Source organism: Camelus bactrianus, chromosome 29 (genome assembly GCF_048773025.1).
Source record: "Camelus bactrianus isolate YW-2024 breed Bactrian camel chromosome 29, ASM4877302v1, whole genome shotgun sequence".
Classification (NCBI taxonomy): Eukaryota; Metazoa; Chordata; class Mammalia; order Artiodactyla; family Camelidae; genus Camelus; species Camelus bactrianus.
The window spans coordinates 9274306-9299690 of NC_133567.1; the positions used below are offsets into that span (position 1 = coordinate 9274306).

A 25385-nucleotide genomic window follows, 5' to 3' on the forward strand; every position below is an offset into this window, starting at 1 on the left:
AAAGTAATAAAAATGACTGTGCCACATCAAGTTGACACGCTCGTAAGAACTCAGGGTTGGTTTGGAAGTAGCCAAATGGTCTCACTTAGATGCCTCCTGGGCTGTCCCTTCACCATGGTTCATACCACTCCCAACAATATTGTATTTAGACACAAGCCACTTCATCTACTGGGTCTAATTCGGCCCAGTACATATCTGTGGTGATTTAACTGAAGTGTATTTTCATTTTCAGTACATCCACCCATCACAGCAACCCCCCTCTATTCACCCTCCAGGATACCCTCTTGTGTGCCAGGCACTGAGAATTCAGAGAAAGTGATAACAGGGTCTCTCTCCTTCTGGAACTTACAGTGTTTGGGAGCACAGGCAAACAAGTAATTGCAAAATGCTGCGTGGGACGCCCTAGAACAAAGTACACACAGGCCACAGAGTGAGGAGTGGCCAGCACTCTGAGGAACGAGATGGGAATTAGAGACGTTGTCAAAAAGAGGTAGTTAAGGGAGACTCCTGTGGATTAATCTGGAGTCTCTTGGTGGACAAGTAAGGAGGGACATTCCACAACAGAGAGCTCTGTGAAGGACGATCACGGCCTGTGTCTGGAATGTAATATTCTAGAGTGTCTTTGGCTTGAACATCCTGGAACCATGCCTCACCGGGTCGGGTAACCCATGTTCTGCTAAGATTCCTCAGTCTCCATGTCCTCCTAGAGCAACTACACTTGTGTGTGGAGTTAGTCTTCCCCATGATTTTGGCCTAGTAGCTATCGCCTGTTTTCTGCCTCTAAGGCTGGATCTTCTCGTTCAAGATGTGTAGGGTACGAAAGACAGGCAGTGAGGAATATGAGCCTCCAATGAGGCTTCTGGGACAGTGCTGTCAGTGACAGATGGCCAAGGGCAGAATTTTCCCGAGTCGTCTTCTCTTCTTAATTGTTAGTGCATGATCGTTTTCAGATGGGCACCTGTTACATGAGCAGCTACAGTACCTACTTTTCGCCATCCTATGTTGTTTCGAAAAGGAATTAACCTACAAGCCTGAGAGTGGTGAATGCTCAGTAAATGTTTACAGAATGAATTACATAAGACTTTGCCAAATCATATGGAAATGGTTCTGAACTATATCACTTTTTTTTTTCTGTGCCAATAACTATCAGCACAACACAACCCATTTCAAGAAAACAGTACCAAGGCAAAAAAATTAGCTAGTTGACTTTAACACTAGTCAAGCATAATTGACTAATGTCAAGTCTAGTAAGTAATAGAGACTGCTCATCAACTTTTTAGAGCTACCCTAATGATGCTAAATCAGTATTCACAATATTGCAATTTTGTTCTTCCTACGGATTTAGTATGAGGCAAACCCTTCTGACTACTATTAAGATTGGCTGATTTATTATGCAATGTTTGGGCACTGCTATTTAGTATTTCACAGAAAAAAACTATAGATCTGCACATTTTCAATGTTTAACTTTGATATTTAAATTCCTAGAAGTCTAACTCATGGTCTTTTCCATCATGGGGTCAGGGTCAGGGGTTGAGAATGGGAAGAGCCCAAAGACCACAACAACAGTGGTGACTTGCCAAACATTCATTATTTGTTGATAACTTTAATGTCCGTTTTACTATTGTGACATGAATAGTAAACATAATGACTAGTGGAATAATCATATGATGGAAATACTAAGCAGAAACGAAATTAAAAATTGTGGCTAGAAATAAAACTATTTTTTAAATTTTAAAATATTTTTCAAATATTAGCTATTTATTTATTTATTGAGTACCTATTTATGTGTGGAATTTATTTTTTATAAAATGTGGAGGTAAAGCTTGTTGCCTGCAAAATGTTCATTCACAACTATCACCCTACTTATGATTTGCTATTATTATTCACGTAATGCCTCTTCTGAAACACATAGAAACTATACATACATTCTCCCGTCACTTAAAAAATTTTGCCTTTGCTGATGAAATAATGCAAATTATCTCATTGTTTTTGAAGTCTGTTCTTTTCTTATTAATTTCCAAAATTCAACAATATTTTCATCTAGCCTGACTGCAAAAACATCTTAGAAACTGGGTTTAAAAGTGGTTCAGCTATGAACCGCTCAAAAAAGAGGACAGAAGTTTCCCTTTGAAAAATGGCATCTTAGGTACAAAAACCACTGCAGCAAGAACATGACTTCATGAGAAGCATGGGCAGAATATGACTGCATTCAATTTGCATGCAGGTGGTGAGCCTCGGAAGTGGTATTAAGGGATGAGCCAGGGTGGATTAATTTCCAGTCTTTGATATTCATTAACTCCAGCTTCAGAAAAAAAATACAAGGAGATGACACAATTACCCTCAGAGCTTCACCCGTGAGCGGCGGCTTTACAATCTCAAGTTCATAATGCCATCCTAATTGATCAAGAAGGGGCACGTACCCTTAGTAAGAGGTGAAAAAGTAGGGGGCTTAACCATGGCAATGATGGTGTTGGACTCTGGGAGAGTTAACTCCTCTCTGGAAACACTTAGCAAAATAGTCATCATTATTTATTCTCCGAGCCACCTGTCAAGAGCTAGCCCTCCACGGCTTTTAATAATTCTCTGCCAAGTGAAACCCAATTTTGGCCAAAAGTGAATAGTGTCCACAGGTGTATCAATGTTCATTTCATTTGAAGAAACTAGTTTAGTCTTATCACTGTATTTCTATTTATAGATCATGAAACCCTTGAAAGAAAGACCCTTAAGGAAATACTTCTGCAAATAGGAACATTTCCCCATTGGAAGGAAAAACAGGAGTCCTCAGGTTCTCTCAAATCCTTTCTGGAACAAGGTGGCAAAAGGAAGAGAGAGAGAGAGAGAGATCACGGGAAAAGGAGTGAGCTTGCCATCCCCAGGAGGGAGCAGTACCGGCTGGATGGTTCTTTACCTCTGGGGCTTCAAAGACTTCAGGGTCGTAGTGTAGGGCGGGAGGAAAGATGCCCACGAAGTCTCCCTTTCGCAGACGGTAGTCCTGGGTCTCTAGATGTAGTGTCAAGTCCTCTTGAACAAAACGGAAGATGCCTGAAACCGTGCACAGCCGTAGGGCCTCGAGAATGGTGCTTTCTGAAGGAAACAGGAAAGTAACGTTATATTAAAACATGACTGCTCCTGAAAAGTGCTCTCAATTTGTCAGTAAAGCTCATTACCAACAGCTTTTATTGACAGGGAAACCTTCTCCCAATCAGATCCACTGAGCACCAAGAGGGGACCAATGGGGGCTCTGGATGGGAGACAGAGAAGGGGAGAGGATGAGACAGAAGGCAGGGAAGGCACACCCAGTCCCCCAAGCTTGGGGCATTTTACAGGCAGGAGGCAATAGCGCTGTACTTGGCCAGAAAGTCATTCATCAGGAATTTTGTAGGAAAGAATGATCTGCGAGAGAGGAAGGCTGTGCTGGAAAGAAAAACTGTATCCCACTTAAAGTACACCACTGGCACACCAACCTTCAGAACAGTGATGACTTCAAAGACAGGCACAGGAATTTAACAACCACTTAGGCAGTTAATAGTAAAGTAATTGTAGTAGTGCTTTCTGAGACAGCTTAACTCTTAATTTCTTTTATGTAAGCTGTAAATAAAATGTGAGTCAGCATTTGCTGGAAAAATTTCAAAGGGAAAATTATTTCATAGGATTTGGAAGAAAACCATATTTCCCTCCAGCATCCAGGGAAAGTAACAGCCACCATCATAACCTGGAAGATTCCAGAAGCCGAATGTCCTTGCTTTCCCAGTGGCCTTCACCTTTTGCTCCTAGCACGACAGATTTTATGGCTAATTTCCGGCAATTTATCCTGGCAGTTTGAGGAGGAATTCCTTTGGGAATAATATGCATAATTTGCATAAATCACTCTGATAGCATGCATAGCAGCATGTAGCTCCTGTCTAGGTCTGCATCTCTGCCTTCATAATCAAAACTGACTATGTTTTCACCAGCGTGAATGGGTCCTAGTATCAAAAGCTTGATTCTTTCTAATCAGTAATGTGAAAAAGAGCCCCAAATTGAGTATTTTTTCCCCTTCACATGGTAATAAATGGTTGTGTTTATGGCTTGCAGTTTAGAATCACACACACACACACACACACACACACACACACACACACAGTGCCCAGGTTCTTAGCTGAATGCAAAGCTCTCAAACGTAAAATACCCAGTTATTAGATTATAGAAGCAGGCTGGTTAGTGAGGGCTTGCATCCATCCAAAAATACAAATAAATGCTATTTCCTGAACACTGAGATCTACGCACAGCTCGCACAGGGGTATCAAGTAGCTTTGGGGACCTTCTCCCGGGAGCTTTTTCCATAAGCATGCATTTGTCTAAAGAAATGAGGCTGCGGTCAGCTCTGTGTGGCCAGTGTGGTGATTCAATGTGACGTACAGTGAGGCTGTGCATATTCTTTTGGACTGCCTTCGTTATTATAATCAGGCAGAGTCAAATCGGTTTGTTGGTGATGAGGCCAGAAAAGAACTTTGGTTTTGGAACATGGACTCTACTGCAGATAGCCACAAGGCGCCTGACACGACGGATTTCAGCTGGCAGGACACCAGCGACCAACATTTCCACGGTGAAAAGCGAGGGTCAGCCTCCCACGTACTGCTGCTGGCTCTGTTGGATCAACAACAGAGAGCATCGCTTTAGCTTGTGGTGCGAAATGGTAGCCGACATATGCAGCGGGGCTGCTCCCCCACCAAGTCCAGGAGGGGTGTGGGAAGAAGAAAGACAAAAGCAGAATAATTGTGGGGTGGCTGCTGTGACCGGGCGGGCATTTAACAGCCCGCAGAGCGCGGTCACATCCGATTGGAGGACGTGCTCGCGGGCAGCAAGGCGGCCTGCGCCCACTGCACGATCACAAATGACAATCGGGCAAGCATCTCTTAGGCAGAAGTTAATCACAATAATGGAGCACAAAGTGTGGCTTAGCGGTCAGATCGTAAATGACAAATCGGTTTTACCTTCCAGGACCAGTTACGTGCGCAAGACAGGCTGGCTCTCGCTCTGAGCCATTGTGCCGATCAGCATCAGACGCCGAAAGTCATGAGTGGCATTATTAGCAGCAATGGAGAGGGTGCTTCCGTGGCTCTGTGTTTCAAAGTACAGACACAAAAGCCAGCAGCCTCTCCCCAGTAAGAACGCAGGCAGAGCTATAAGTTGAGAAGAATGACAACTGCATAGTAAAAAAAACCAAAAAAAAAAAAAAAAAACCCAAAACAAAAAAACTGCAGCCTCTACTTGTAGTTGTCATAGTCGAGCAGACACCAGCCAGTGCCACTGACAGACCAGCTGGGCCCTGGGAGGACTTCCATGCTGCACCAGGAGGTACAGTAAATTATCCTGCGCGGCCGAGCAACATCTGTTTCTGTGCTAGTGCCGAACAAACAAGGCAATTTAAAACATACCAAGGGATAACCAAGCAACAGATGAACATGACCCTCATTTTCCCCCCCTTCTCACACTTGAGGTGCTAACTTCATCGTGCAAGTACTCCACGGAAGAGTGGCCAGGTTGGTTTGATAAGGTGTTGTCAGAGAGATTTTACATACTTCCAAAATGGAAAGAAAAACCTTATAGTATTGTTATTCTTAGAATCTTCCTTCCCCCTCTAGCTTCATGTCTTTTATACCAAAGCTAGCACTCAGTTCTCAATTCGCTCTAGAATTAAAAAAAAAAAAAAAACTTTCCATACACTTATAAATATTCAGTCTTTAAACCTAATTTGCTATACTTAGTTCACATGCCTTCAAGCATTTGTCTTCCAATTTCCACTGAATAAATGCGTACTAATGAGAACTGGAGCAAGCTGCTGAGGCAAAGCTGGGTGACTTGGGTCTGGCCTGCCACCAGCTTGTGATAGGCGGGCAAATTGAGTTAAAATGAAAAGTCTTGTCAGCTGAAATTCAACATGGTGGCCAAACAGCAAGCTGTCAATCATTCCAGCCAAAACAAGGGGCTGCAGGTAATAAAAGGTCGCTGTGATCATTAGTGCACTTGGCTTTCATATGCACGTTAATTTTAATTAAACATGATCTCTCTCTGTAAATGTTTTATAAAACTTATTGTGCATAATGGATTGTTAATTTATACTAATATTTAGCAGGTAATGGGGACCCTCTACTTACTAAATGCATCGTAGGAAAACGGCTAACAAGAATGCAAATATTTGGGGGATAATTTACACCAGACATTGCAAGGTGCCAACAATTGCAATTGTGATTAAGAAAAGGCAGTCCGTGTTTTATCAAGGAGGAAACTTTACTGACCAGTAGACACCAGGAAATTGGATTACAGAATTCCCGCAATGAACTTACAATTCAGAGCCAGCACTAACCTGCTTTATCTGTCTCGGAAAGGTTTGTTTCTCTTTACAGGATATAAAAATATTCTGATTAAGTATCCCTTCTAAGCAAAAAGCTGGGGGATACTTTGAGCTAAGATGCTTTACAATGTGACTGTGAAAAAAAAAAGGCAAATAAAAGGAAATGTTGGGAGAAAAAGGAATATATCCACTTTCTCTTCTGCCCTCAGCTCTCAATTCTGGCTGTAATAATTGACAGATGATTCTCATTTGCAGATTTAAAGCACAGAAGCAGCTTATGACAATCAATAATGCATGTTACAGTGCAAACACAAATAAGCACATCCAAGTTGCTGCCTCACACTCAGGCCACGTCTGGGTATGTGGAATGAATGTGCTGTGACATGGCCAGGCTGTTAATTTGGGTCATCTTAATGATTGGTGCAGACTGTCACACCATCTGATTAGCTATGGTGATCAGCGGATAGCGGTGATGGCTGGAGTGGAATGAACAGCCAGGCCGTGCTGCGGTCGGCTGGGGCTGGTCACTCGGTGGGGGGATTGGGGGGTCTTAAAAAAGAAGGTGGACAGAAAGGGGAAGGGGGACAGAAATGGGAAGGGGGACCTGGAGGTAGTGTGCTTGAGAAGGTGTGAGGAAATGCAGGGAGCCTCCCTCCAGGTGTGCACACGAGGTTTTACATAACTGCCTTCAAGACAGGTGAGAGGGTAAATAGGAAATTGGCATAATTAGACAATATGAAGCTGAATAACTACTTTTTGGCTCCACAATTGTATATTTTAAGTTAAAAATAAATCTGAATTGGTACGAATGCCTACTCTCTGCACTGCAGGCTTTTGGTTTACTGCTAAAAGATGGAAATATAAATTCAACCTTCATAGAGTCAATAGACATTTACTAAGGTCCTTCTCTGCTCGGTGTACTGGGCCACGGATGTTGGTAGAAAAGGGAACACGGCATATGGATTTGGCCTTCAGGGACACTACAATCTAGGTAATTCAGGGCTGCAAGGTACAAATAACACAGGAAGACTCCCCAGGGTCCTAGTGAAGATATTGTTCAGTTTCTGATTGGGTAACTCCAGTGAGGGCATGCAGAAAGCCCATTACAGTAGCAAGTTAGTTCTTATACTGGGCTGAAATTGTCATCCCTTTAATTTCTACCCTTTAGCAAATACAAAGGCAAAAAAAATTTTTTTTGAATCCCTCTTCCACGCAACAGCCCTTTAAAAAGTATTTAAAGAGAAATATGTCATTTTTTTTATCATGTCATTTTTAATTATACCTCAGTGATGATACGGCCTTTAGTCTTTAATTCAGTTCGTCAACATGCCCTTAAAATGTGGCGGAGCTGGGCATGCTATTTCAGTTGGAAATGCAGAGAGGAATACCTCTCTCTGCCCTCGAAACCACACTTCAATTAATATTTTGTTGGAAGCAGATGAGCAACAGATTTTTGAAGTAATACCACCACGGACTTGTTTTAAGCTGATATTCTGGAGGTTATCAAGGATGTCCTCTCGTCACAACCCCCTGAAGTGGTTTACAGAAACAAGTGCTCCATCCCAGACCAAGGGACTCAGAACCACTGCATTCACTGAAACCTTCAAATGAGTGATCTTGAACCTTGGGTGCACACTAGAATTGACTAGGGAGCTTTTAAAGCCATCAGCCTGCATCCCAGACCAATGAAATCAGAACCTCTGGAGGTGGGACCAGGTTTGAGTACTTTTTAAAGCTTCCTAGATGATTCCAGTGAGCAACGAGGTTGAGAAGCATGGTTTTAAACCCTCTTCTGCTAGACCACACAGTGCCTCATCCTATTCTTATGCAGTTGATTTTTAGACCTAAGTACAATAATTTTCATTCTCATTAAATTTCCCTTTCAATCCTTTCAACTCCTGTTTCCAGCATTTCATTATATTATCTAGCCCTCTTTGCTGTGTGCTAAGCAGAAAGTTTGACAAACATCCAAATCAGTATTTTTCACTTTTTAGCCAGCATTTCCTTATGTTACATATACAAATTTCATGACCTGATTTCTGGTGTACAACTTTGTGGAAGATACCTCTCTCCTCTCCTCCAGTTAGAAGTCTCCAACATGAAGTAGAATTTATACCTTCTGTGTATCCCCAGTGGAAGAGGTTTTGCTAAACTTCACTACTGCTGGCTAAATTATGTACACTTTTAATTTTTCAAGTACACAATTATCTTATAATATTGAATGAGCTTTTTCAAAATTACACCCAATAATTATGACAAATATACCACACTAAGATGTTAATAGTAAGGGAAACTGTGTGTGGCGGTGGTGGTGGGGGGGGGAGAGGTATATGAGAACTCTCTTTGTAACTTTTCTGTGAATCTAAAAGTATTCTAAAATGAAAAGCTTACTTTTATTTTTTTAAAAAGGCACAAAATTCTGATGTGAACCTCTAGCCCCAATCTCACCCTTAAATCCAACTGCATTTGAGAATTTGTGATACATATCCTTGTAAACAGTAGGGGTCAAGATCTCTGGTATATTTCTGGGGCACTTTTCCCTGAGGTGACAGTATTTATGGGTTAGCGTTGAGCTTAGGTAGACCTGGCATCCATTTCTGGCTCTGCCACTATCTAGTTACATGATTCGGGTTGGTTAACCTTTCTGCACTGTGTTACCCAACAGTTAAAAGAAGATAGTAATATTTGAGGGTTATTAGAAAACCTATATTTGAGCTTATTTATCTCTCTATATATAGATATAAATTTACATCTATCTATATAAATATCTATATAGACATAAATAAGCTAATACTTGATGATGATTAAATGAACTAATAAGCCTGCCACACAGTAAAATAATAACTATTAATATTGTCATTTATAACATCTCATCTGAAATTAAGAATACAGTTAACTCTATCACCATCTAGCCCGTATTTTCTGATCTCGCCCACGTGCAAATCAGAGCTGGCTTTGATGAATCAAGATGCAAAGAACTCTCCCCTTTCAGTTCGGACAATGGAAAAGGACTCAAAGGATTCTGGGATCAGACGGGTCTGATGGGAGAAGCACAGGTGTGGCCAGAAAACCACAGTTAAGATCCTGCTTCTCTCCTTTACCTCCAGGACCCTACCAGGCGAATTATTTGGCTCCCTGAGGATTTTCTCATCCGTAAAAATAATGACAAAATAATAGCTGCCCCCAGCCCCCCAGTATCTTGGTGAAGATCATAGGAAACAATATAAATCTGTAAGACTGCCTTGAAATATTGAAGTCATTAATAGATAGAACGTCATAATCATTATTTGTTATTAAAGAATATTTTTTCCAATGATCATTCGTTTGTTTCTTTCCCCCTTGAGTTACTCCCAAACAGTGTGCTTAGAAATCTCTATGGGATTTTGCTGGAGAATCACTGCAAGCTTATAGTTCTAGAGTTATTATAATATACGCTCTCCTCCTTTAAAAAAGGTATTACAAGCTTTGCCGAGCTCTAGTTTTGTAACACCTCCTTTTATTCCAAAATCTCTCACTTGGACCACCTTTGCACCTTTTCTCATTTTCAGGATGTGTAACTGAACAAAATTAGGGGCCTGCAGTTCCCCTGAGCAGTTCAGGAGTTATAATCCACTCTGCATTATGTTCTTATTTAGAGCATGTCTGCTCTTTTCATGTGTGATACACAGAAAGAGCACTCCTGTGGGGTAAGGCAGACTTGAACTTGATACCAGCTTGGTTCACAAATAGTTGAAAAACGAAGGAAACAATAGAAACATCAGAGGGAGGGCACGGAGGTTAAATTATAATTTTGGTCACAACAATAGATGGCATTTACTGAACCTATACTTCCCAAGTGGTTTATATGCATTATTCAGGTGAATCTTGAAGAAGTAGTACCCAATGAGATTATTTGCTATCCATTTATTGGAACTTCAATTTTGTTTCCTTGCATCATCTTTTATTTTTTTGTCTTCTCCCTGAATCATGTTTTCTCCTTTCCTTTTTCCCATATTGGAAACCTGTCACTCTAAATCTTACCTCTACCCCAGGCTCTTCTTTCTGGGAAAACTGAAAACTGCTTACTTTCTTCTATCAGCAACCTCTCTTCTATCAGCAACTGTTCCTAAGAAGAATTAGGTCCCAAGTAATGGTTATCTGAACTTCATGGTGTATACTCATTGATTCTAAATGTATATTTAAAAACACTAATAGAAAATTTTAGTGAGGACCTGAGAAGCAGAATCCTTATAATAAGTTACATAAATATAAAACAAGAGAGTTGTGTTTTTTCTTTATCTATAAGAAAAAGGCAGAATGCTTATAAAGAAAGATTCTCAAGAGCATTGGGAAAAAAAAGCATAAATCCATTAATACTATATGCATGGTGATGTGTTTCACGATCAGCCTGTGCCCCAGGGGGCTCTGTCTCCTAGGGTCACTCTCAACAAGAGAAATCATTTTTGTTCAGGAATAAGATACTCGTTTTTATAGCATGCTAAATTTCCTCTCCAACCTTGCTTGGTCATCAATGTATGCTGACATGTAAAATCTCTATTAAAAAAATACTCCTTTCCCTTTGCTCTACTAATTATGGAAATTCTCCTTCCCAGTTTAAAAACAAAAATGCAGTGTTCCTTTCATCCTTGTGATCTTTTTTCTTATAAAAATAAAAATTCAAGATATCTTTCTTTAAAGAAATTGTACTTAGAATAGATCTCTTTCTTTAAGAAGAAGACACACACACATATTCATGCCATGTGGTGCCCTGTAAATATTTAATTCTGTCCATCTTCCCTTTTCACATAGAGGTCATACTCTTTTGATAGACATACGATTGACCTGACTAGATGAAGGGGTTATTTGCTGTAGAATTGATTCATATAAAAATTTGCTTCAATCTGCATAAAACTGTCTATCTGGAGAAAGACAAAAAGTGCACCCTATTTTCTAGAAGATTAAATTCCCATAATGAGCAACACTGGCCTCTGCTGGTACCTGAGGTTGTGATGAATGGGGTCCACCTTCTAGATTGCTGAAGGCACTGCCTTTATTCAGGTAGATCTACATGCTCCTGGGATTGGGGATAGAGTTCATTTGTTGATGACAAGTCAGTGGTAAATTTAGGAGGGTTCCAGGAGGAACATCTCTAGCTCAAACTATGGACTTAAATGGACCCAAATTATAGCTCTGGAAATTGCCACTTCCTCTGCTTGAATACATTTAAACATGTCTGCTTTAATACCACAATTTTGAAATGATCTTTTCTTTCAATAGTGAGAAGTTGAGGATAAAAGGAGAGTTGATGAATTTCATCTGATTTTTTAAAGAGGAACAACAGTGTCACTCTTAAAATACAAATGCATATTCTTTAAAGTTTATTTGCTTTACTTCCTGGTATACACCATCAGATTCATAAAATGCAACTGAAATTACTTGAATATATGGGAAATGCAACCTTGATCTTCAGAGGAACTGTAAGTCTTCTACCCAGAAAATACTGTATGTCCATGTGAAAGCAACTACCCAGAACTTTATGCAAACTTTGTGCCTTTCTTCCCTAGTAATTCTGAAAGTAAAGATAAAATAAAATTTGTATTTTAATAATGCTGGGATTATTTTCTTTCTCCAAGCAAATATACGATTACTTTGATAATGTATGCTAAAACCAGCATGACTGAATAAGCTGGCCAGCTGTCTCTATAAGGCAAGTTTTCTGCTATTGCCTCTGCTCGGTCTTATCCCAGCCGGTGAGGACAATCTCTAGAACACTTGGGCCATTCTTCTTACTGCCGACTGGTGGTCACCACTGGTCAAGACCTGGAGGGCCTCTGCTCCCAGAAATTCCCATCAAAGAATCTGGAGCATAATTAAAAGGTAAAAAGTTGAGGCCAATGTGGGCTAAAAGATTTGCCCACATTGTCAAAAGAGGAAAGCAATTTACTCCTACATATAAAGACTTACTCCTACATTTGTCCAAAAGGACTTGGAATACTGTGTCGTCAAGGACACCACAGTGTGAACTGTCAACACAGAATGAACAGAGAACAATTCGTTAAGATGGAATTTAGACTTCAGGAATTAAAATTCATTCCCCTAAGGAGAGTGGTCTTATCAAAATCCAAAAAGGAGAATCACTGTCATCAAAAGCTCGTTGTTATTGACACACAGGCCTCCACGGAAATAGAAAAACACACATTTTTGAAATAATGACCATGTATATCTCATGAGTCAGTGATTATTTTATAAAATACTGACATTTCACCTGGAGTAATTTGTAGTTGTGGCTTTTTCCTTTTCTCTCTCTCACTCCTTCCCTTTCTTCCTTCCTTCCTTTTTTTTTTTTCTTCCCCAAGTGTGTTTAAATCATGAATTCCCAGGGGAAACAACTCTTACTACATTTTTGAGAGTCATACACTCCAAGCTGTACAGAACACCCTAATCTCTGCTTGAAAACATAGGAATAACATTTTAGGGAAGAACAAATACATTTTGCGCACAAGTTGCTTCTCTGAAATACTCTTTTTTTCAGTCCCAAATACCTTTCTTGTCAGGACTGTGCAACAGTATTCGGAAAACATCAGCCCACCAGCAGATGCTCAGCATCAGATGACTTAGCAGGCATGAACTTTTTTTTTTTTTTCAAATAAATAATTGCAAAGCTTTGTTTTTTTGCATACCTTACATAGTTAATTACCTAGGCCTTAATGTTTACATGCAGTGAGAGTACCTACCTAAACTACATAATTTATAATTGATGTAAATGGGTGTTTTTATGTCAATTAGGCAGCTGTGTCCTCCACCTCTTGGTAAACAGCTTTGAGTGATAAACTGAGTTTGCAGAGAGCTACCTTCTTTTCTTCATAACAGATAAAAATAAATTACCTAGGTAGATCAGGCTGTCCAATTGTTCTCTGGTGAGGTGGATGGAAAGTCCAGGCCCTTTCTTTTGACCTGTTGACTGCAGCAAATGGTCAATTTCGTCACGCAGCACTGCCATAGCTTCTGGGTGCCGTAGAAGGTAATACATCGTCCAGAACATAGCTGAAGTGGTGTTTGTCACAGAGGCCCAGAGAAAGGATAAATGATGTGCTGGGAGAAAATAAGTGAAAAGGAAGATTAATAGCGTTTATTACACTGATTAGATTTGCAGTGTGCTAATTAAAAGATGTTAGGACACAGACCCAGCCAAGGATCAGTGCATGCTAATGAGGACCAATAGGCTTCTGAAGTCTAATTTTCTGCTTAATGAGAATAGTTTAAAATGTAATGTGTGTGTGAGGGGGTGGGGAGGAGGGGGATGAGATAAGAGGAGTAAATGCAGCTTAGTTATACTCTTTCTCATTATCACTGTTAAATATCTTGCATTACCACCTCAGCAAAAAAAAAAAAAAAAATCAATTATCACAAAGGGTTGTTTCAGAGTAAAACATTTTATCATTAGCCAATTAGAAAGAGCATAAAAATTTTCAAGGTCGCCATTTTGTCTTTTTATTTCAAAGGTCTATTGTAAATTATTTTATTTTAGACAACTCATCATTCACAAGTTTCTTACCTCCTATTTCAATGTCCTCGGGTGTATAGTATTTCTCCAGGGTATCCTGCCTCCTTTGAATAATTTCTGACCATCCTTGTATTTTAGCTAAGTTTTCTGTTGTCAAGTGTTTTTTAAGTTTCATTCGAATGGATTTGATATTTCTGAGAAGCTCAATGGGCATGCCTGATACCAGTTGTGGGAATTTGTCATCAAATTTTGAAAGATCATCTCTTAATTCAGTAATAAATGTCTTCCTATCATCTGCCAGATAATTCCCATGTAGACTTGTAAATGTCGTCTCAAATATTACTGAGCTGCAGAATTTGAACAGGTCTGCTGTGTCCCAGCTTGTGGTTTTTAGGAGTTGGGGTTCAAAAACTTGTCTTAGACTCTGCATTGTGTTTTCCATGAGTGAGTCCAAGTGCTTCCCTTGTAAAAACTGGTAGGAGGTGTGAAGCTCGTCATTCATCTCATCATCCATTATCAACTTTTTGACGTCAAATACTCTCGTTACTATTTTATTACTGAATATTCGAAAGCTTAATTTTTGATTTTTTATCACTGGCTGGTACTGGAAAGGGTCCAGGATAAATGTGATGTACTTTCCTAAAATAAACAAATAAGAATATGAGCTTATGTGGTAGCAAAACAAAACAAAACAAGAAATCTGAAATTTGAAAATATCTTAATCAAAATTAGAAAGACCTTAAGAATTAACATCTGGAAAGGCTGAAAAATTTAATAAAAATCCATTTGATTCAAAATTCCGCTACGTCTCTTTTTAAAATGGGAGAAGGTGGGAAAAGTCTAGAAGCTTGAAGTTAAATATTGTGAAATTCTTAATGACTTTCAAAAAGATAATTTATTCTTCAAATTTTTATTTTAACCAAGTACCAAGATATTTAAATTATCTTTTAAATAGCCTCAAAGTTCCTTACTTAAACACTTCATTTTTTCCCCAATAATACAAACAGGAAACAAACAAACACCTCAAATTGGCAAGATGCTCCCCTATTCCTGATTATTTACACTTCACAAAGGGCTTTTTCATATTTAGTACTATCTTAGCTTTGATTAGATACAATAATTTTAATTCAAATAAATGAAGATGTGGTATGAAGCAGGTACTCACAAATGAATGTCTAATTCAACACTAACAACAAATCACAAATACCAATATTTTCATGTTTATAGATGAGAAAATAGTAGCTCAGGGAGATTTAATAACACATCCAAGGTCTTATACTGATTTGTGACTAAAAGAGGATTCCAAACTAGAACCCATCCATTCATGCTTTCACCCCTCCATTCATGAATTCATTCAACAGCTATTGACATTCAGATACTTGGTTGGATCCTTTTCCTTCTAAGATATAAAGATGTCAAAGAATCACTGTATTGTTACGGACAGTAATAGAGCAGAGGTGGGGACACAGTGTAAGGGAAGCAGGAAATGGCATCTGCTTCAGCCTGCCTGGAGTTATCAACAAGGGTCCTCTGAGGTGATGGCATCTGGTCTCATATGTCAGTCCAGATTTAGGGTGCTGGGTAAAAATACAGATTCCTGCCTGATTCCAATCCATAAGGTTTGGAGGTGGGACCTACAAGTCTCTCTTTCCGACAAGGGCCTCAAGTGATTCCATAAGGAGGCACAAGGAGGAACAGAGTCATACTATGGTCTGTCTCTCAAAACTGGCAGAGATCTTGGAGATTCCTAGTTGCACCACACACAGAAACTAAATTCAGTTTGGTATAAGATTTAGGATAAAGTTTTGAATAATTTTCAACCTAATCCTAGGAATAGGTTACATGTTTTTGGTTTTGCAGTTTTAAAACATAATTTAAGTTTTTAATGTAAATGAACATACATGTGCTATAATTTTTTTTCTACACATCATATGACTTGAATTTTATTCACCCTATTTCCCCTTAATGTATTTAATAAGGTGGTTCAATGTAGGAATGAGGGGAAAGCTAAGTGACTGCTCATTCTGGTCAGATCCCAAAGCTGTATTCATAAAGTACACTGGAATTTTTACCCCCCCGGGGAGAGACTCAATTGGATTTGGGCATATTTTATGACACTTGCTTTACCATTGCAGCTTAATTAAATAAAACTGCCAGCATCTGCCTGGCAAATAATTGAAAAAAAGAGTCAATTCTCTTATTTTGCAAAAGATATAATTTTAGGCAAGGCTGTGTATTTTCACAGGCGGTGATTCACATTTTTCTCCTTTCACTAAATGATTTTGCTAAATATCTTTACAGAATTATTATTATTATTATTTAGAATTCTTTAAAATTAGTCACTAACATTCAGAGAATGTATACAAGGTTCAGTCTTGTATAAATACATTTAAGACAATATTTTGAAATTTTTCTTACTGATTTTCCACATTCATCAAAACCTAAGTGGAAAGACAAAACTCCATTCAGCCATGGCAGCATTAAACTACTGGCCACTGGCCTACTGAAGGAGCGGTTTCATTTCTTTATGTAGAATTCATCACAAATACACATGTATTCCCTCTCTCGCCCTTTCTTTCTCTCTCCTCGGGGGTGAGGATATGGAACAAAACTATGAGGTTAATTTCAAATAAAAAGTAAAAGCTAATGTTGAAAGCTGTGTCTGGTTTTATTAATCACCAGTATTATTAATATTTTTATAAGCCAATTATTAATACTTTAAAATAAGCAGTTGTTGCATATAGGTTCTTTTAAGAAATCATTACTGATTGGTTTAAAGCAAACTGTAAATAAAATTCTCACTCTTTTCAAGGCTCTTCATACTTCAGGATCTGTATTTTCTTTTTTCTCATTCTTAATTTTCTTCAACATCAGGGCATTATGTTTTACCTACTATCTTTCCGAATAAGATGTGGATTGCTGAGTAAGACATTTTGATTTTCTAGGTTTTACTTTTCAAGTGGGTTTGGAAGTACTAATCACACAGGAGATGCTATCTGGCTTTCCAACTTTCAATCTTCAGTATAAACAATTTAAGCTAAGTTTTCCAAAATTAATATTAATTTAAACCATCTGTCCACCATCTGCTAATGTGAGATGCAAAACCAGAGTTTCTTTGTAATCCTTAATCAGGCAGTTAAGGAAACACATATACATTCATAAAATGAATTTAAATTTCTTAACAAAGGACATCTGAAAAGTTATTCTAAAGGCCGTGTATTCTTGGAGCAAAATTAACTTTTGCTCCAGTGTGGTTTCATGTAATGAATGCCAAGTGTCAACAGGCAAGTTGCCTAGTTCACAAAGCTCACAAGATAGAAACAATATCTTTTGCTGTGTTTTCAAAAGAGAAAAGAATGCTCTTGGCAGTTGATAGGAAATATTGATTTAAAGAATTTCAGGGTTTGCATTTGTCTAAAATATAAATGTCAAAATGAGACTCACTTGTGCAAAAAAAAAAATCATCCTTTTGAGCAGTAAATTTGAAATGGGGTACAAATTTTTAATGTATTTTTTGCCAATAATTTCATTCTCTCTCCTTTTCAGGAGCTGACTGGGCCTAAAGATATTAACTCCAGCATTCCTGAATAACACGCGTATGATCCTTTACTAACCTAACAGCCTTTACACTTCCTTCAAAATTACTTCTTTTAGGAAGGTGCAGCTACCTGATGCCAAGTATTTCAGACAGTTGATGCTGTACAACTGAGGGAATTCAGAACAACTATTTGACTATTTGGAATAGAAATGCCCAGTCAACAAATATGAGATAAATTTGAATTTTAAAGAAATTTTCCATAACTATAAGCTTTTAGTGTCCATGTTTAGCTGGTTCTTCAGTAGACATTTTTTTAAATCTGAAGCTGAAAATATTGGTCGGAAGAGTGGACTATGAACCAACTTTTTATTGTACGAGGATGGCCACATTCCACGCTCCCCCTCTTATTAGGGAGATTTCACTAGCTGTTGACAATGATGTGCCCTGGTGCTTCGCGGGGGTGACATCCAGGGAAAATGACTCCGCTGCACCACCACACAAAACCAATTAGAGAACTATTTTCTGCGACAGGTCATGAATTTACGTGGTTTCCCATGAAAAGATGTACCTTTTAATTTCTTGATTAAGATGACATCCATGTCCCTTGAGACTTTGGGGGATGACAATCATTTGCTCATCATGCAAAAACATACACTCACTGAAATCATATTATAGGACAAGGGTGGAAGACTCTGTTCCTCATTTCACATTTGCCAAATGAGCTACTTTGCAAACTGATCATTTGAACCACATACATTAAAAGGATTTCTTGACAGGAATTTATTCAAACTCTAGAAAGAAGCCAAAGGAAAGTAGCAGGGCATATTCAACTACGGTTGTCTACCGGTTGAGTTTAAAAGCATAACCATGGTCAAATTATTTAGACATTAGGAATTCAGTAAGCGTCTCAGTATCTAAGATTAAGACATCAAGTGTCAGCAGAAATGGGTTGTTTTTTGAAAAGTGAATAAAATTCACTGCTTAATCATCTTAGGTTCTTTTTGTATAATGTATTAAAAAGGAAAACCGAAATTTTCAATAATTTGTTGTATCTACTCATTGGAACATAAGGTTTAATTTTTTCAGGTAAGGCTGACTTTTTTTTAAGTGAAGAATATAGTTTTATATTATGAAGCCAAAAGCTTGTTTAGAACAGAAGCACCAGCGATGGCCTTCATTTGTATTATAGTATCTCATCAGCTGTAAAGTACTGGGGATTTCCTCATCACATAGTTATTGTGAATCAATCAGCGCTGAGCTCTGAACTAAATGTTGGCAATAGAGGAGCTAGAAAGTAGTGAAGGGAAATAGACAAGTGAATTAGCAATAAATTCACAATTTATTAAATGCTACGATGGAAGTGATACTGGGAGTAACTGGAGCCTAGAAAGGAAGCATCACACATAGCACGGGGAGGGAAAGCGTCAGTGAAGGCTTTTGGGAAGAAGTGGTATGCGATGATGGCCTCAAGCGATGAATTCATGCCAGTCACCTTTCAAGGATGACTCAAAAAGAATAGAACAGCACTCTGGCAGGAAGAACCACAAGAGAAAACAGAGGCACAAGAGGGCACAGTGTGAGGAGGAAATTTCAAGCAACTTAGCGTATTGATGGGGCATTAAGCACATGGCCAGGAGTAGTAAGAGATGGGGCTGGGCTGGAGAGCGAGGTGGAGCCTGGGCCTTCAGGACCTTTATGAGGATCACGCTATATGCTACTATTTCTCCATTTCTATGATGTAGGATTTTTTTTCCCATTTAATTCTTCTGAAATCAGAGTGCATACAATTGCTGTTGGAAGCGACTTGCCAGCTGCCAAGCAAAGGAATAAGTTGTGATGAAACAAATACTGTGTGTTTCATGGGAGAGCTAAACTGTACTGACCATTTCTTCCAATGGATCGTTCTTTTCTCCCAATGACAAGGCAATGGTAGTTCCAAAATGAAGTTTTCTAGGTACAAAAGATTGCTTTGGATGCTTGGCAAAGTAATTACAGTAAGAAGAAATTACCCAAATTCCTTAGGAATAGAACATAAAATTCTAAAGCTGATTACAGAAGGATAAAAGGGGTTGAGCGAAGAAAGACCCATGTGTAAATATGACCCAGATGAGGAACATTCAGAGTTGGCAAAAGACCTAGAAGGTGTGGTGTCAAAAGGATGAAGGAAGAGAGTGTTTTGAGAAGGAATGAGAGATCTGGTTGTCAACCAGCTAGAGAGGTCCAGTCAGGTGAGGGCCCACTGCTGACCTCTGCAGGCAGAAGGTCTCTTAGAACTAAGCAACCAGGGTCAGTGAACGTAGGCAACGCTCCTAAAAAATCTGGATGCAAAAGAGAGAGAGAGGAAAAAAAAAAAAAGTGAAAAGTAACTAGAAGGAGAAGATAGGAAAGCTTAAGCATGGTTATAAGCTAAGGGTAAGGACCCAAGAGAGAAATAATGAAGATACACATGTGAGGAAGAAATAATGCAACACCAGCCCAGAGGAGGCAGGAAGTGAGGACCATGGGGACAGGTAAATGGATGGTCTTGAACATTCTTTGAAATTGGAGCAAAGGGGGAAGGACAGAGGTGAAACACAGGTACACTTGGTAGATACACAGGGATTTGGGTGAGACAGGGATGCCTTCAATGTTCTCAGGAAGGACAGGGAACTGTTACGAGAGCCCAGTGAGAGATGGAGAGCTGGAACACAGCCTTCCTGCCCTCCCACCTGCACACCCAACTAGAAGTCAGAGGCAAAGGGGTGTAGTTAATCTATGGTGTAATTAATGATCAGCCTTCCGGGATGTAGACTGGACAGATGAAAAGTGAAGGAAAGGAATGGCTAGCCCAGGAGATAAGCTGATAGGGAAGACTGTGTGCAAACGTGGCTACAATAAATTCCTTCTGACTTTCTACATGTGCCCCTTTGCAGTGTGGCTCTGCCACTCTGCCCAGGAGGGAGTGGACATCTGTTTTCCCCACCCTTGAGTCTGGGTTGGCCTCTGGCTTGCTCGTACCAATAGAAGGTGGTGGAAGTGAGGTTTTGCAACATCAGAGGCTAGACTTCAAGAGGCTTTGCACATTTTCCTCTCACCCTTCTGAAATACTAGCTGTCATCTAAGGACATCTTATGTGATGAAGCCACCTTGGGCCATTTAGCCTCAACCAAGCAGCCAGATGACTCAAGCCACACAAGAGACCCAGGCGAGACCAACTGTTGTCTGAAGGCATCAAGCTTGAGGAAGATTTGTTATGCAGCCGAGGATAGCTGATGCAGCTGGGTAGCATGGAGCTCGTAAAGGAGGATGAGCTGAGAACGTCCTAGCTTCTTCTCTCAGCCCAATGATGCTGGGATATGTAGTTATCCTGTGGTGGGCTTTTTTTTCCACCCTTGTTTTATAAACATTTTACTGAAGTTAGAATCATAACAAATATTTTTAAATTAAAAATACATTCTAGATCAGTGGTTGCTAGGGACTCAGAAGGGAGGGGAAGAGGAATGAATACGTGGAACACAGGAGATTTTTTAGGGAACTGAAACTGTTCTGTGGGATACTGTAATGGCAGATACATGACGTCATACATTTGTCAAAACCCAAGGAACTGGACAACACAAAGAGTGGGCCCTAATGTAAACCACAGACTTCTAATGATGGATCAACATTAGCTCATCAGTTGCAACAGATACTATGCTGACATAAGGTGTTAATAATAGAGGAAACAATGATCAGGGAAAGAGGAGCTATATGGGAGCTGTCTGCACTGTCTGATCCACTTTCTGTAAACCTAAAACTGCTCTACAAAATTAAGTCCATTAACACATTCTAGCTTTTTGTAAAACAATTCTGAAAGGCAAGCCACACCAAAGCAAATGACAGGTGATGCTAACAGGAGGGGGGTGGGGTCCCTAGGTGCCTTCAAGAGAATTCTATAATTTGGTTGTTTTTTAAGATGAGGATTACTATACTCAGAAACATAGTTTTCTTGTGCATTAGTCTACAAATGAAACAATAAGAAACAAATATTCCATATTTTGTCTAGAGAAAAAGATAAAGACATTAAAGAACAGGTGAGAATTATGATACAGGTAAGGAGGGGCAAGAAGCACTGCTTACCCCCTAGGAGAAGAGTGAAAGTATCACCATACTGCTTTTGGAGAGTAGCCATGAAACCTATGGGATCTTTCGCTAATTTCAGGGCTTCTCCAAAGTAAGGGAGCCAGCCTTTTATCAGTGGAGGCTCACCAGGTCTCCTGCAAGAAAAAAAAAAAAAAAAAAAGAGAGAGAGAAAAGAAAAGAAAAAATTAAGTCATTCTTATTTTAATACATGTGGGTCACTCATCCAGTCTCGAAGTGAACTGGATGAATCACACAGCTTTTTTCAATTCTTTTATTCACTGATTCTAATATAATCATAGACATGGATTTATTGAGTCCCTCCAGGATGGCTCTGGGGTAGACAGTTTCAATTCATAGCTTTTGGTGAGCAACTTTTTGAGAAATTGTGTGTTGTGAGGCCCAAATGGTTGGCTGAAATGACAGACCCGTTCGGTAAACATTTTGTGTTTGAGAGCATGTGCTGGGTGCCGGGTGTTAGATGTCAGGTAGCTTAGCTGCCGAAGGAAAGCTCTTGTTAACAGATGTTAATCATACTGGAATTACATAATGAGAAGAGGCAATTATTAGTGTTGAAAAATCTTTTGTACTGTTCAGAACAATAAAACCTTAACATTATTTCCATGAAGTGTGTTTTATCATACTCTTTTATGAAGACTTTTATTCAAACTCCAAATAAATAGGAATATTTGTTAAATTTTACAAGATAACTTTTTTTGAACATATGAAGTATGTACAATGAAACACTGAAATACTGAAATAAAAAGCAAGTTTCTTCTTTTGTCCTATAATCCTAGCAAAACCAGACTGCAAAATTTCTTCCTAGTCATTTATTTGGTGAACTCAATCTGATTTAAAGTTTAAAAAAATCCAAAGCCATTTTATCCTAGCAGGGATTAAAACAAATATTCAAGAGAACTCTGATGATTCTCTATCCCATCTGTGAAGATGACTTATACTACACGCAGTACAACGCATTTTGATTAATCACAAGATATTACTAGCTCAGATCTAATCAAAGATCAAGATTATGTTCATACTCACGACGGACTTCTATGTGACTCGATTAACCTATCAGTAGATTTTATTTTCCTACAACCCAATATGGTAGAATTAGACTTAAACAAAAAAAGTAAGAAATATTGGATCTTATAGGGGAAAAAATAAACTAAAATAAAATAAATCCAAAGTGTGATAGAAATAAAGGAAATCTGTATCAAAACTTTGCTTTCTGTCTTTAGAGGACAATTTATCTTCATAGTAATTTACAAAATAGATGCTGTTGTTTAAATACATATACTTATGAATAGGAAGACATGAAACGTTACATAGAAATGTGTGTCTTATTCTTTGTCCCATTCCCCATTATTTTCTTGAAAGCAACCTTAGCAATGGAGATTTGCTTTTTTGAGAAATATAAAAGTGTACCAAGAAACCACTGTAACAGTTAATTTTATATCTAAAGATTAATAAAAAAAGAAGAGATTGCACATATGATTGTAGAGGAGAATTTTCAAGTTAGAAATCCTCAAGTCAGAAAGGCTATTCATCAAAGACTCTTCCAAAATTCACAAGTGATCTAGTTCACAAAATTTCCTTTCAAAATATTAACTCTCTTCCTCGGTCTACTTGTACTCTGTTTTGTTTCTTGTTGCTCGAACGTTGCATCGTGACAAAGATTTTGAAAGGCTTTTTGTCATATCATAATTTAATGCAACTAATTTCATCCTCTATGTTCTGTCACTCAGTCAAAAGCTGTAGTCTTCAAAGGATTTCTGGGGAGGGTGGGAGGATGGAGCTGAGAAACCTAAGGGAAATAGGGACTTAATGTTCAAAGTAGGGAAACACGTTAGAAAGCCATGCCATTGTTACAAAGATGAGGGGGTCATCATTTCTTACAGCTGGGCTCATTTTGGCAGAAATAAGCTTCAAAGTATTAAACACTATGTCACCACTCTGCATATTTTTCAGGAAAAAAAATACAGTGCTAGTTCAACTTATGACCCATCGAAGACAGGTAACAGAAATCTGTCTTCATCAGTGTATTTGTAAAAATTATTTAGGGAGGAAAGACAGCACCATAATGATCCAGAAAGACCTGCTGACATCTGGCGCAGCGCAAATACTGCTATTTGTCTCTCTCATGCTCCGCGACTTTGAAAATGAAATACTGACTGCTCACTGCTGAGTGAGGGGAGAGGATGCTTAATGCTTACTGGGATGATCACGTTCCAAAGCTTAAGAGAAAGAGGTCCAGAAGCAGTGGTGAGTAACTAAAAAACCCCTCAAAATCTATGGTCCGTATCCCTATTTTTCCCACCCAAACAAAACAGACTTCCTCAAATATCCTCTTTACTATTTAAAAGGCTGCAAGGACATATCTTGTACATTACACAAATTTAAGCTTACAAAGGTTCTCAGTGATTAAACCCAAGTTCTGTGCATAGACCGCTGCATCACCGCTCGCAAGTTCTTCTGTACCAGTTGCAGGCTACATCTTAAAGCTTATACAAAGTGTCAAGTATGGTCCACATTTATCTGGAAGCAAAGAGCGGAGAAGAATCTAAATACATTAAGTAGCTGTAAAATTTAAGAGATATTTAAAACACTTTCCTTTGGTTAAAAGGAGGCACATAAAATTAAAAAGAGTGCACCAACACAGAATCCTTGGTTTTTAATGATATATGAACACCTTTAGTTAGATAAACGGGTAAAAGACCTGACCTTTCACACATTCTTCCCCTAGATGTTTAAAGCCCAGTGTTTTCCAAAGCAATCTATACTTATCAGAGTGGTTTCTTCTTTTCCATTTTTCCTGTGATCATTCTAGGCTAGGAGTCCCGGTTACTGGAAGCATCTCCCAAGTAAGTGGTTAAGTAATCTTGATACACGCACAGCAATTCAGGAAAAATAAAATAACATGTTGATTAGAAGTTCTTGAAGACTTAATATATTGGTATCAGGTCACCTAGTATCTACAACAGTGCCTTAACCTTTTTTTCCCTAACTAATAAGGTTTTCTGTGTGTGTGTGTGTGTGTGTGTGTGTGTGTGTGTGTATGTGTGTGTGTGTGTTTAAAATTTCAGAAAGCACAGCTGAAGTGCACGGCAGTATCTGATAACACAGACCTTGGAACAAACTGCGGTTAAGCAAGGCACTTTTGCAGCTGCTGTCTGACGCTTCCTTGACTGACTCTGGAAACTACTTAACTGGAAAACGTAACTTGCTGCACAGTGTCACTCAGAACTTATTCTTGGGACATCCTCTATTTCTCCACTCTTTTCTGGCTCCAATGCAGGCACCGGGACACCTGAAAATGTTCCTGCAATTCTAGATAGTTGAGAATCAACATGCTCTTCAGGATATTGGGGAGAGGGGGCCTCACTGCAGGGCTGTGGACAGAAGGTCCCTAAAGAGGTGTGTGTGTGAGACATGGCTGAGTCTCGGTGTACCAGCAGCCTCAGTGGGAGCCCAGGTTGGGCCAAGGAGGCACGTGTATCGGTTTCTCTGGAAACTAGGTGAGTTACAGCCAACTGAGGCACTTTAGTAAGGAAGACAAAGGTGAAGGACCACCCCCAGACCCTAGGCAGAAGGCACCCCGGGAAGCCAAAGGTGACCGACGTGAACATCTGTGCAGCAGGACTCACCAGATCAACAGAAAGGAAGGTGGAGGGAGAACCTCAAGTCTCACTTAATCTGTACACAAGTGGGACCAAGTCTTAAACAAGAAGTGACCGAACCACATTTGCCTGGAAATATTCAGTGTTTTCTGCCATTAGCAGAAAGAGGGGCTCAGAAACTTGGGTGCAGTTGTAAAGAACTGAAGTTACATTTCTGTACATCTGACTCACCCTAGGAAATTTTTAAACTCTATGGAGACACTTAGTTTCTTCACCTAAAAATGATAATAATAATTCTAAACTTAGAGATCCACG

General features: G+C 39.1%; 1 protein-coding gene across 1 annotated transcript in view; it reads right to left on the minus strand.

The window, feature by feature from the left end:
- Positions 1-25385, minus strand: part of CYP7B1 (cytochrome P450 family 7 subfamily B member 1) — a 153209-nt gene that overhangs the window by 10240 nt on the left and 117584 nt on the right. The window contains exons 2-5 of the mRNA XM_074355101.1: positions 21451-21587; positions 13869-14456; positions 13199-13405; positions 2909-3084 (exon numbers count right to left, since the gene is read on the minus strand). Of these exons, the coding sequence (XP_074211202.1) occupies positions 2909-3084; positions 13199-13405; positions 13869-14456; positions 21451-21587 (1108 nt within the window). The remainder of the gene's footprint in view (positions 1-2908; positions 3085-13198; positions 13406-13868; positions 14457-21450; positions 21588-25385) is intronic.